The sequence below is a fragment of the Heteronotia binoei genome, chromosome 8 (assembly GCF_032191835.1).
Source record: "Heteronotia binoei isolate CCM8104 ecotype False Entrance Well chromosome 8, APGP_CSIRO_Hbin_v1, whole genome shotgun sequence".
Classification (NCBI taxonomy): domain Eukaryota; kingdom Metazoa; phylum Chordata; class Lepidosauria; order Squamata; family Gekkonidae; genus Heteronotia; species Heteronotia binoei.
Window position 1 is genome coordinate 107,396,195 of NC_083230.1, and position 13,427 is coordinate 107,409,621.

General features: G+C 42.9%; 1 protein-coding gene across 24 annotated transcripts in view; it reads right to left on the reverse strand.

Annotated features, from left to right (window-relative positions):
* PLEKHA5 (pleckstrin homology domain containing A5) overlaps window positions 1-13,427 on the reverse strand; it is a 342,905-nt gene that overhangs the window by 54,846 nt on the left and 274,632 nt on the right. For 21 of the 24 annotated variants that reach the window (XR_009555758.1, XR_009555759.1, XM_060245860.1 and 18 more), the window contains one exon: window positions 429-897. Coding sequence is in view for 22 of the 24 variants with exons in the window: in XM_060245860.1 (XP_060101843.1) it covers window positions 429-897 (469 nt within the window). In the remaining 2 variants the exon portion in view is untranslated. The remainder of the gene's footprint in view (window positions 1-428; window positions 898-13,427) is intronic. The other 3 variants (XM_060245845.1, XM_060245858.1, XM_060245844.1) reach the window with 1 other exon arrangement.

Here is a 13,427-nt window from a genome sequence, read left to right on the forward strand (position 1 = left end):
GAAATGCTTCAGCACTAAAGAAGTTCCATGACGCATACTCAAATGTTACTGGATCTGACTGGTGTCTTAGGTTGAGTCTTTTCTACCAAGCATTGTAGGAAGCGTCCCACGTTGCTGGGAAGCGTCCCACGTTGCATGAGAGCTGGTAGGGCAGAAATCTTTCAATGCTCTCTTAAGATGTTCTGCCCATCATTAGCGACAGTACAGCTTTTTCTATTCTACCAAATAATAGACACCTGATGTACAAACCAGAATTTCCCCCCTTGACTTTCTTTAAAACAACAACATTGGATTTGGTACATATTCTGCATGGATATCAGTGTGCTATGGAATGACTGGTTCCAGTGAATGTTTGCACATTTCATTCCCGCAAAGTAACCCAAGTAAGAAGTTTGTTTAGAAACAATGAAAAGAGACGAATGTTTCACCTTGTTGTGATGCGGCCTATGCCTGCGGTCAATTGTTACATCTCCTCTTTGCACTGGCGAGGACACCTCGGACCGGTAGTTCCGTTGCGGGGAGTATCCTTGGAAACCTGCTATTGAACCATGGGAAGGTGATGTGGGAATCATATGCATTGTTTGGTCAGATATATTAATCATGGTTTTGGGGCTACTTAAAGTACCATGTCTCGTAAGAGTCGTTTGCTTATTGTAAAACTGCCGCTGCTGCCACTCGTAGAGTTGCCACATGGTGTCGTCCCGCATTGACCTCCTTTTGTCTTCCGGGGGGAGGGTCCCAAGGGTCTTGTCATAAACCGACGGTGTCACGCTGCAGATGCTTTCGGGCCTGGTTTTGGTGTTCCTTGGGAGGGTTCGATAGCCTTCGGGGTACCGAGGTAGAACTTGGGCTCGATGGCTTGGCATGTTTCTTGGTAACGTCTGATACGAAAGTATACTGAAACAAGAGTTCACCTTCAGTAATTCAAAACAGAAACAGTCACAGTAATAAGCAATAATTAGTTTCTTCTCCCCCCTCACACACACAATTGGTGGTGGAAAGTGCTGTCAAGTTGCAGACGACTTATATTGACCCCACAGGGTTTTCAAGGCATGTTTCAAGAGATGTTCAGAGGTGGTTTGCCATTGCCTGTTTCTGTGTTGAGACCTCGGACTTCCTTTGTGGTCTCCCATTCAAATACAAACCAAGACTGACCCTGCTTAGCTTTTGAGTTCTGATGAGATCAGGCTGGCCTAGGAACTGCACCATTACAGGTAACAAATAATTTGAGCAAATATACTCAGATACTTTCCCCAAGCATTGCAGAAATCCATTCCTTGCTTTCAACATACAAATGGAGTGGGAGGAGACGGGGTCTTCCTTTGCTAAGTTCATGTTTCCTGAAGTCTATCTTTAGATCCACCCACCTGGTACAGGGATTCAACATGAGTGGAGAAAAAACTTATAAAAAAAACCCTTAAGAGCACTTCCTCATGCTAACAATAGAGTGACATTTAGGGTAGCTACAAGTGTAACATTTTATAGCGAAATGCCTCTTTTGAGATTGGTGAAGTATGAACTATGGAAACTCAATACAATGAGTTATATTTTTATCCCCAAGTTATTGGCTCGATATACTAAAAGGCAGGTAAAGGCTGCACATTCCTATGAACTTTAATGCCACATTTTGATGTAGAAAGCATAGTTCTGATGCTCTGAAAAGCACATGTCTACATTTTTATGTACCAGAAAACCTTCCTTTATTGTCGTAACTGTGAGTGGGAACAAGAAGATGAAAAGAAATGAAGCCACGGTATTGTTTGGGCACAAAGGCCAAGTGTTTGGATCTTATTTTTACGGAGAGATGGATAATTGGAGAGAGAGAAAAAAATCAGACAAGAATAACTTCTTGTAGCTACTTTGTTATCTATTTAACTAAGCTAACACACTTCCAAAGTAAGCAGCAATTTCCACCTGACTTTCTGGTACAGAAACACACCACAACACTATCACTGGAATCTGAAGTACCAATTTTTTGAAGTGCCGCTAGCTAAAATCCTTGGTTCCAGAAGCCAAAAGAACTGAACTAACCATCTACTTCATTTTTTTTTTTAAATCTACTTTGCCACGGTTATCTAAAACAAGAAACTTTGTATTTAGGGATGGGTGGGAGGAACAGTATTTTTTTTTTGTTTAGGTATACTGAACCCAAAAAATATTGGTATTTTCCAATATTACTGAATCCCAATACTGGTATGATATTCATATTCAGGATTTTTTGGAAGTCCTGAATTTTTCGGCTCCATTATACCCTATGGGGACCATTATAGTAAACAGTCCCCATTGGATATAATGAAGAATTGGTATGAGGGTGTCTGAGGCTCTGGGGGCTGCTTTTGAGGTAGAGGCACCAAATTTGCAGCAATCTCTTTAAATGCTGTAAGTTTCACTATTTGATGCGGGGTGGGGGGTGGGGTCTTGACTGTTTTGGATAGCCGAAAAACAGCCAAATCTATATTCAGCTGAAAGAGAAGGTAAAAAATATTGATAAGGTATTTTTTATTTTTTTCCAGCTCAGTTTTAGCCAAATGCACACTCCTGCCTGTATTTGTACATGACCTTAAGTCTCTCAAAGATTTTTTTTAAAGGAACATCAGATAAGACCATATGATCCCAAACTTTTTGAGCCCGTGGGCACCTTTGGAATTTTGACAGAGGGTGGTGATTACCACCCCAAAATGGCCACCACAGGAGGCAAAACTAAATCCAAATTGGCTGCCACACTTTGCAAAACAATTGTAGAAGGGGAATAAAAAGAAGTGAAGGACAGTCCATGGGGAGGAAGGGAAAAAGAAATGGGAGAATAAAAAGAAGTAAATCTTAAATTGGGTATGTAACCACAAACATGGATGCTTACTAGTCCTCTTGATTCTCCAGTGGCAGCTGCTCCTGTATTTATGAAAAACACACACACTTTCATTAGAATGAGGGCAGCCAGCAACAACTGCTGCCTTACAATGGCCCCATCCACTTCTGAAAGCTTGGCAGGAGCCAAGGTACTGGCAGGTACCCTGGCACCCATGGGTATCACGTTAGACGATATACATGGTGAATGATGGCATTCATCAAACCATTGACATGTCCCTCCTAATCACCACCCTCAAGATACTACACATGCAGGCACACAGGCAAAAATAGTAGCTTTGCTCACAGCAACTGTGACAAGTGGAGAAAGTTGCAGGAAGGGAAACTATGCAGTAATTGGAAAGGCAAGTTGGCAAAGCTTGGGAGATCTCAGCTGCCTCTTGAGGATGACCTGCCAAGTTAACCTCCTACTGTTAAGGATTTCAGCCTTGATCTCTGTTTTTAGACACCGCCTTGGCTCACAATGCCATAGACTACATCACATTCCCCCCTCCCCCAATATTATCTCAACTTTTCCCTTCAGTGCTATGCTACTACGGTCACAACAAGTTAACATTATATAGTGGATGAACATTTGCAACCAATCGCTGATCTGTCTGAGTAAACATTTTGTTGCATAGAAAAAGAAGACGACTGCATATTTATATCCCACCCTTCTCTCTTAACTCAGAGACTCACAGTGGCTTACAATCTCCTATATCTTCTCCCCCCACAACAGAAACCCTGTGAGGTGGGTGGGGCTGAGAGGACTCTTACAGCAGCTGCCTTTTCAAGGACAACTCCTGTGATAGCTATGGCTAACCCAAGGCCATTCCAGCAGCTGCAAGTGGAGGAGTGGGGAATCAAACCCGGTTCTCCCAAATATGAGTCCACACACTTAACCACCACACCAAACTGGCATAACTGGCCAAGTATTCAACTTGGCTTGGTGAAACTATGCTCATGATGGATTTATGCACAGCAGCGGAGTGGATATTCTGGCATGTGGAAGGAAGCATTTGATAGCCATAGATGAAATGTTTGAAGAGTCTTTAAAAAATTCATAGCTTAACACGTCAACTTCACTCTTTGCCAAGGTATTTCACTTGCTTTTACAGCCCATAATAAAACTGAAATGCCAGGAAATTATTTATTTTTTAAAAGGCAGCTCAACATTGCTTTGCTTAATGGGCAACGATGGACACAAAACAAAGGGACAACACTGTACACAGAACAGTACAAAGGCTAATTTTACTCTGATAACGAAGGGGAGGCATTTCTTACATTCAAACGGCATATTTATATTGGATTTATATTGGATTATATCCTGCCCTATACTCTGAATCTCAGAGTGGTCACAATCTCCTTTACCTCCCCCCCCCACAACAGACACCCTGTGAGGTAGGCAGAGCTGAGAGAACTCTCACAGAAGCTGCCCTTTCAAGGACAACTCCTATGAAAGCTATAGCTGACCCAAGGCCATCCCAGCAGGTGCAAGTGGAGGAGTGGGGAATCAAACCTGGTTCTCCCAGGAAAGAGTCCACGCATTTAATCACTACACCAAACTGGTGCGCCTCCAGATGCGGTCTGAAGTTCTCCCATATGCCATTGGTTTCACCCACTGTTTGTCACCTTTACACAAAGTCTCTTCCAGACACTCTAGTAACCAGCGAACAATATTCCCTCAAAGCTGTGGAGCCTTGTGAGCAAAAATTCACCTTTGTGAGCTCCTGGCATTAAAAGTTGTGAGCTACTGCATAAATTAGTTTGCTCTGGGGCCATTTTTCCTGAGCTAAGACAAAAGTGTATGAGCTGTAGGCTAAAAGAACTGTGAGAGAACAGCTTAGAGAGAACACTGCCAGTGATGGGCAGGTTTGCGGTGAAACTGAAGAACTCTATCTGCCTCTAGTCTCCTTCCTCTCCACGTCCCTTCATTTCTCCCTTCACCCCCCATTTTAGCAGCTTGTTTTTATCTCTCTCTTTCCCCCTTTAGCAGCTAAAGTATGTACAACCCTGAGTATTTATTACTTTAAATTTCTATCCCGCCCTCTCCGCAAGCAGACTCAGGGCGGCTAACAACATAAATCTTTACAATTTAACCATTGAAACTACAATTTAAAAATTATTTAAAACACTTAAACATTTAAAACATTCCATTGCATTTTTGGTGCTGTATCACTGTAATATAATTTAACGAAGATATAAATGTAAATGGTGATCATGGTACTCTGTAACGGTGTAAATTGGCAGCTCTCTCCCAATTTAGGTTAGGTCTCAAAGGCCTGTCGAAACAGTTCGGCCTTACAGGCCCTGAGTCTGCTGGACTCAGCTGTTTGGAGGGGACAGAGAGACCAGGAGATGGTGTAAGACTGTGCGCCTCCAGGTACGATCTGAAGTTCTCCTACAATTACAACTGATCTCTGAAGATCAGGTCCCTTGAAGGAAATGGCTGCTTTCCCGGGTGAACTACTGAGGTCCCTCCCTTCTCCAAACGTTCCTGTATCTAGGCTACACTTCCAAATATCCAAGAATTTCCCAACTCAGAATTGTTAACCCTAGGTGTGACCCATCCTGAACCCAATCCCCAGACCCACAGGCATAGAACCCAAGAAAGAACTTTTATACAAGGAGAAAGCTTGCTGAAGAACCTCAGGCCTTTAAAGAGGAAATGCATTTCAACAGGACAACCTGGAAGGAAGGGTAACAACTGCAACGATGATGGTGGTGGTTGGATTTATACCCCCACCCCCTTCACTCAGTCTCAGATCACCTTACAATCTCCTTCCCCTCCCCATCACCCTGTGAGGTAGCTAAGACTCTGCGAGAGTTATGACTGACCCAAGGTGATATCAGCAGGTGCAGTTGGAGGACTGGGGGCATCAAACCTGGTTCTCCGAGATTAGGGTCTGTGCATTTAACCGCTACACCAAACTGGCTCTCCCAAAACTGCTTAATGGGCAACAACGGCCTATTAAAACTGTTCAAGGGATAAGTGATCAGTTTTTCGCCTGTGAGTGATCAGTTTTTCACTGGCAACTAAGTGAGCGGTCATCTGCATGTTCAGCACTGGGGTGGTGGTGGTTCAATCCCTCCAATGCTTTTGCAAAGTGTGGCAGCCATGTTGGGTTTGGTCCCACCTCCCGTGACACCTCTCAAAATTCCAAAGCTCAAAAAGATTGGGATTTCCTGGTGTAATCTATAATCATAAGCCATTTTTTCCTCTGAGGGAATCAAAGTCTTCTACAAATACAGGATTTTTTTTTTACTTATTTAACTGTGGTGAAGTAGATGTAATTGAAGTATTTCCAGTACCTTCCTATCAATAATACAGTTTTAAAATATAAGGCATTAAGAGCTGTGAACAAAAAGAAAGCTGTTTGTTTAACCATGAAACAAAAAACAACAGTAAACCCTGCAACTCTCCCTTTTCTTTTCCAAATTAAAGCAAAGGCATTATTTCTAAGTATATGGTGGTGTTAACAAATGCATTCATATTCAGCCAACAAGATATTTTCCATGATCAAGAGGATTTGGATACTGCCACCTAATAATGTTTTGTTAATAGCTTTTGCCATCACAAAGCTCCCACAATAGAACAAGTTTATTTTGGAATCCATCCAATGTAATAATGTTACGACAAATAGCTCAAAAAGAATACAAATGAGAAAGAGCTCCTATTGCCTCTTCTTGCTGAATGCTGAAATGGAAGGGGCGTGCAAGCCAGCAACACGCACCCAAGCTCCAAATAGTGGTTGTGAGATGGGGGACATTAGCAAGTGCATTAGATCTATGGTCTTGCTGGAAGTTCTGCTCTAACTCATGGATTTTTTAATAGGCAAAAGATGTCTGCCGCTCTGTGATGGGTCCTGACGCTAAAAAAGATCTTTGGACCTTCTTCCATTCAGGCCCTTGTCCTGTCCTTCCTTCATATCTAACAGAAGTGTAAAAATCTTGATAAAGGGCTACCTGCATTTTAGCAGTCTTCACTAATACAACCTGGGTCATTATTTTAGATGTCTCATGCTATTTGATTGCAGTGTTTTATCTTGTGTAATCTGCTGTAAGTCTCAGTGAGAAAGGCTATAAATAAACAAACATGTCGTTTGCTTTAACAATTCTAAAATATATATATAAAAAATAGGAGTCAAGTTGCACCTTTAAGACCAACTTATTTGTGAGCAAAAAAACCCCAAAACCAGTGAGCAAAGCCACACATAGCACACACTTTACCAGATTCCTTGTCTGATGAAGTGTGCTTAGAGAGCACACGAAAGCTTACGTTCTGAATAAAACTAAGTTGGTCTTAAAGGTGCAACTTGACCCCTCCCACGAAAATGGACTTGGTGGGTAAAATTCTGGAAACAGCAGAGCTGGACTTTCTTTCCCAGCTATTGGCTGGGAAATCTAAAGAAGAAGCAAGAAAATACTGGATGAAATTTTATGCCTGGTTAGACACTCAAGACTCTTAAGATTCTCTGGGGTGAACTTATCTCTCCTTTATTCCCCCCTGTATTTTATATTATAAAATTGCTTTTACTGGAATTGTCAAAACGAATAGATAACTTTAACAAAGGATTTATGCTATAAAATTTTAAAATGTGGATGATGTTTAGTTTAGACATAACAATTTATGTAAAGAAAGTATTGTAGAACTAAGTTTGTACTTTTTGAAAGTATTTTTATGCAGAACAAGGTCAAAATGTACTGTGCTTTCTATTCCCCCTATTCCCTATCCCCACTCTTTTTGAAACGAATAAAACTTTTGAAAACTGAAGTTGCAACTTGACCCCTATTTTGTTCTACTACTTCAGACCAACATGGCTGACTACCTGGAATTCTAAAATATGGTAGAGTAGCGCAATTCCTTACAGAAACAGCTTTTTAAATCAAACGCTGTCCCGACATGCAGCTGTATGTGGTCCAGACCAGCTTAATCTCGTCAGATCTTGGAAGCTAAGCAGGGTCCATCCTAGTTACCGTAATACTTGGATGGGTGACCACAAGGAAGTCTTAGGGTTGCTACGGGGAGTCAGGCAATTGTAAACCACCCCTGAATGTCTCTTGTCTTGAAAACCCTATGGGATCCCTGTAAGTCAGTTGTGACTTTTTTTTTTCATGTTTCAAATATTTTATTAAAAACATTTACAAAATAGATGAAAATATATAAATAGCATACAGGACCTGTGAAACTCATGCAAAAATAAGACATTGCATGGTGGGAAGTCAATGGTCTAAACGATCAAAAGGTTTATAATGGTACTATTTTCCATGAAGACTTAAATATATAATCAGCAGAAAAGTGGAACAATTAAAGTTATCGTCTTTTCTGACTAGATAGAAAATTAATAACTTGATGCTTTCTACCACCACATGTCACTAATCAAACCAATACACACTAAAACCAGAATAACCACCACCCCAATAAAAATGGGGACAGGGGATCCCATACATCTATCAGAATGGGAAGGAGGAAGAAATGTGTGTGTGTTTTGGGAAAAAACCCAAATCTATGGTGTGTGGGGTGACAAAAATGACCCAATATGTTGAGAAAATAGGGCTGAGTCAGTTGTGGACACTGTTTAATTCAGACCTCCTTGGAACAACCTAGGTCAGGGGTGGCCAAACTTGCTTTATGTAAGAGATACATAGAATAAACATTAGAAGTTTGAGAGCCGCAATACTTGAATGTCAGATGTTTGGGAAGGAAGGGAGGGAGGGAGGAAAGTAGATGGGGAGGGAGGAGGGAGGGAGAGGTGGAAATAAAGCAACTTTAATTTTAAATGCATTCTCCAAGCTGCCAGCTGGCTTGGCTTGGAGAAATGATTTAAAGAGAGAAATGCCATCTCCAAACTGGCTTGGCTCAGAGATTTAAAGAGAGAAATGAGAGGGGGGAGGTATTTGAGAGCCACACAATATGTGTGAAAGAGCCATATGTGGCTCCCAAGCAGCAGTTTGACCACCCCTGACCTAGGTGACCAATTCCACTTGGAACGATTTCAGTAAATTCAATGATCAACTGGTACCCATCGGTAGCCTGATCAACAGGAGTATTTTTCGAAGGCAGCTTTTCTATACTGAAGCCAAGAGAAGAGCCCAAGAAAATGGTGAACACAAATCTATTATATTTGTATCTATATATCTTCCCCCTGTACTCACAAGCCTAGCGAAGCTTATCATTTCGAACTTCTCACAACTCCCTGCAGTGGCGTTACTCCATAAAAGTTTCACTTAAAGTGAATTACTGGAATGGCTTTTTATAATAAAAAAAAATCTGAGCCGTAAGTGTGAGGAGCTCGTGTTTATATTTCCAGCCAAGGTGTTTTGGAAGCAGCACACTCTTCTGCTCCTGCCATGCGGAACCACCATTCCCAGCCTCACTAGCCTTAATAGCGCCAATCATTCTGAGATAAAATTTAAATCTCTTTCGATGTGGATGGGAAAGACGCTGCTGCTGGTATCTTCAAGATGCTTTGCATTTAATTTATGTGGGCCCCAGGGGGAAAAAATACAGATGTCAAAGAAATCTACGTTTTCTAGTCCAAAGGAGTAAATGCTCCATGTGTAGTTCAGTAGAAAGGGTTGAACCTGGTACCTTCTATGTGTAAAGCACATAGTTTACTCAGGGGACACTTCTTACAATTGTTGAAGGAGTGACAGCCTGCAAAGAGTCCAGTTACTATAAATGCAGCTGAAAGAGTGGTTTGGTCCACTCGTACCCTAGAGAAAGACACAGTACGTTCTCTAGTGTTTAAAGAGTATTAAATACTTTTCTCTTGCAGTTCAGCCTACCTCTTGTTGTTTCTCTCTCTGTTCTGGGTTAGTGCTTGTACTCTGAAGGCTTTTCTATTGCATTAATGGCCTACAGTCAGTTATTGTCTTTTTGCAAAATCCTGTTGCGGGAAATTCATTGCAAGTAAACTCCAGTGCGTGAATTTAATTATTTCCTGAACTCTGCCAATGGTAGTAACAGGGCTATCTTTTTGTTAACATATTAAGATGTCTGTTTGAATGTTGGTTTATGGATGCATATGTTGATCTCACACACTAATTGTTTGCAATGCTTGGAATGAAACCCCTTATGTTTGTTATGCCAGTTAAAAAAGTCAATAAAATTTAAACTGGGGGGGGGGGGGGGAAACATATTAAGATGTCTTCTTTTCTTGCTGTCAAGTCACAACTGACTTACTGCAACCCCTGGTGGGGTTTCTGAGGCAAGAGATGTTCCGTGATATGCCACTGTCTGCCTCTGCATCATGACCCTGGTATTCCTTGGTAGTCTCCCATTCAAATACTGACTAGGGCCAACCTTGCTTAATTTCTGAAATCTGATGAGATCAGGTTATCCAGGTCATAAGGACATAAGAGAAGCCATGTTGGATCAGGCCAGTGGCCCATCCAGTCCAACACTCTGTGTCACATAAGAACATAAGGAAAGCCATGTTGGATCAGGCCAGTGGCCCATCCAGTCCAACACTCTCTGTCACATAAGAACATAAGAGAAGCCATGTTGGATCAGGCCAGTGGCCCATCCAGTCCAACACTCTGTGTCACATAAGAACATAAGAGAAGCCATGTTGGATCAGGCCAGTGGCCCATCCAGTCCAACACTCTGTGTCACATAAGAACATAAGAGAAGCCCTGTTGGATCAGGCCAATGGCCCATCCAGTCCAACACTCTGTGTCACATAAGAACATAAGAAAAGCCATGTTGGATCAGACCAGTGGCCCATCCAGTCCAACACTCTGTGTCACATAAGAACATAAGAGAAGCCATGTTGGATCAGGCCAGTGACCCATCCAGTCCAACACTCTGTGCCGCACAGTGGCCAAAAAGCCCAAGTGCCATCAGGAGGTTCATAAGTGGGGCCAGGAAAAGATGTCTTTTACAACAGTTAGATAAAATAATTAACAGGAAATAACTCAATGTGCTACTCAGCAAGGTCCTTTCACCTAAATATCCTTTGAAGTTATTTAATGATGACAGTTTCTACCACAAGTACCTTCGAGAGGGAAAGAACTATACACCATTTAGAAAAATCAATGTCATGCTGAGTAGACAGAGGAGCATGAAGTTTGTTAATATAAACATAAAGCCTCAAAAAAATTACTGTGAAAGTGTGTGGTTTTTAATGAGGAACTCTTCACACCTATCACCCAGCATTATCAGTAAGACCTTATCCTCAAAACCCCTGAGAGCTGCTGGGGAGGGAGGGAACAGCAGTGGACCAGATTGCTGTCTTACTTGGGATCACTGGGGGTAGGAGCAGACCTCAGATTCAGTGGGAGCTCACAGGAGCACAGCTCCTGAACCTTTCTGAGTGTTCCACCTCCTCCTTCTGATAGTTCCACCTCCTTGTCCATTGAATAATATTGCAGCTGCATAACAATCCCTGGATGAGCTCCACCACCTATTTTTCTACAAAAAAACCCCTGGGTAGGAGACTGGTTCTGCACTGGTGGAACTTACGTTTCCAGGCACAATTGAAAGCACTGGTTCTTCTTACCTTGAAAGCTCTAAATGTCTTGGTGCCTGGGTACCTGAAGGACTGCCTCTTCCCATAATGTTCAACCCACCAGTTAAGGTCTTCTAAAGCCCTGCTCTCTGCCACTCCGATTTCAGCGATGTGGCAAGTCATGATCAGAGACAGGGCTTTTTCAGTGGTGGCACCTTGTCTTTGGAATGCTCTCCCTCTGTGAGGCTTGCCTTCTTTTAGGTACAAGGCTAAAACATTCTTTTTTTTACCCAGGCTTTTAACTAAATCGTTTTACCTCTATTTTATGGGTTACTTACGTACCACATTTTAGACTGCTCGTTGTGTATTCTGTGCTGTTACTGCCTGGTTGCTTCAGTTATGTTAGCTTTGTTTTGCTGTCTTAATTCTAAGACTCTTCAAGGAGCTTGCTGGAGATGTGGCATTAAAAAAATGTTCTAAATAAATAAGCAGCAGCGGAGCAGAAGGCAAGTCATAATTCCACAATGCAAATGTAAAAAAGGCCAAAGACATCTTGTGAAACGCTAGAAATTCTCAGATTCTTATTTGTGAAACTTCAGGTGCTTGGGCTACTAGTAAGTTCCCAGTAGTTCATAGGAGTGGAGTTATTAAGAACACAAGTGCAGAACAAAGGGGTCTTTTAAAGGATGCTTAAAGCCTTCATCCTTTTGTTGACCGACTGTCTAGTTTTTCTCCCCCCCACCCCCCGAGTGCACTGACAGTAATTTATTAGATGATGTCACAGGAGTTAAGTCTGTTAGCGGTTATCACTGTGATAGACCCAGGGCTGGCACGTGAAATTCTGCTGTCCGAGGAAGAACCCCGACGCGGGCCCACCCCCCTCCCACGGGGGAAATTTTTTGCGCATGTGCAATGACATCACCCAGAGGTGACATCATCACGTCAGTCACTGAAGCACCATTGTTTCTGGGCACTGAGGGGCGGGGCAATTCCTCCAACCCTTCAGCGCCCAGAAACAAAGAGCCGCGCTTTCAGGCTTCGGTGTTCTCTGACTTCAGAGAACACTAAAGCCTGAAGAAGAATTGCAGATTTATACCCCGCCCTTCTCTCTGAATCAGAGACTCAAGGTGGCTTACAATCTCCTATATCTTCTCCCCCCACAACAGACACCCTGTGAGGTGGGTGGGGCTGAGAGGGCTCTCACAGCAGCTGCCCTTTCAAGGACAACCTCTGCAGAGCTATGGCTAACCCAAGGCCATTCCAGCAGCTGCAAGTGGAAGAAAGTGAAAGCGCTGTTGTTTACGGGCATTGAGGGGCTGGGGAATTCCTCCGACCTCCTCAGCATCCAGTTAGAGGCTCAGGGATGGCATAAGCGGAGAAGGGGCGTCTGCCCGGCACCCTTGTTGTGCGTTGGCACCCTAAGCAAGGTCGCTTACTCCCATGCGCTGGCCCTGGATAGCCCAGAGGAATTTCAGAAACATTCTCCCTTTGACTACTCAGCATGAAAAACCCTAGTTAGCCTGAACCTGGAAGCCAAGGAGGGTCAGCCATGTCTAGGACTGGGATGGGAGACCACCAAGGAAGATGAGAGTTGCTACACAGAGGAAGGCAATGGCAACCCACCTCTGTTTGTCTCTTGCCTTGAAAACCCCATGAGAGATTACCATTAGCAATGTTCCCTCTAAGTCAGGGGTGGCCAAACTTGCTTAACGTTCGAATAAACATCAGATGTTTGAGAGCCACAAGACGTGAAGGTCAGATGTTTGAGAGCCACGAGACAGGAAGGAAGGAAGGCAAATAAATGGGGAGGAGGGAGGAAGAGGTGAAAAGACAGCAACACTGCATGCTTCCAGCTGACTTGGCTTGGTGAAGTGATTTAAGGAGACAAATGCCTTCTCCAACCTGGCCAAAGGGGAGGTGGGGGCTTGGAGAGCCACATACTATGTGTGAAAGAGCCACATATGGCTCCTGAGCCATAGTTTGGCCACCCCTGCTCTAAGTTGTAGAGTCTTGTGAGCACTTTGTGAGCTATTGGCATTCAAGTTGTAAGCTGCTGCATAAATTAGTTGGCTCTGGGGCTATTTTTCCTGGGCTAAGACAAAAATGTGTGAAATGGAGGCTAAAAAACGG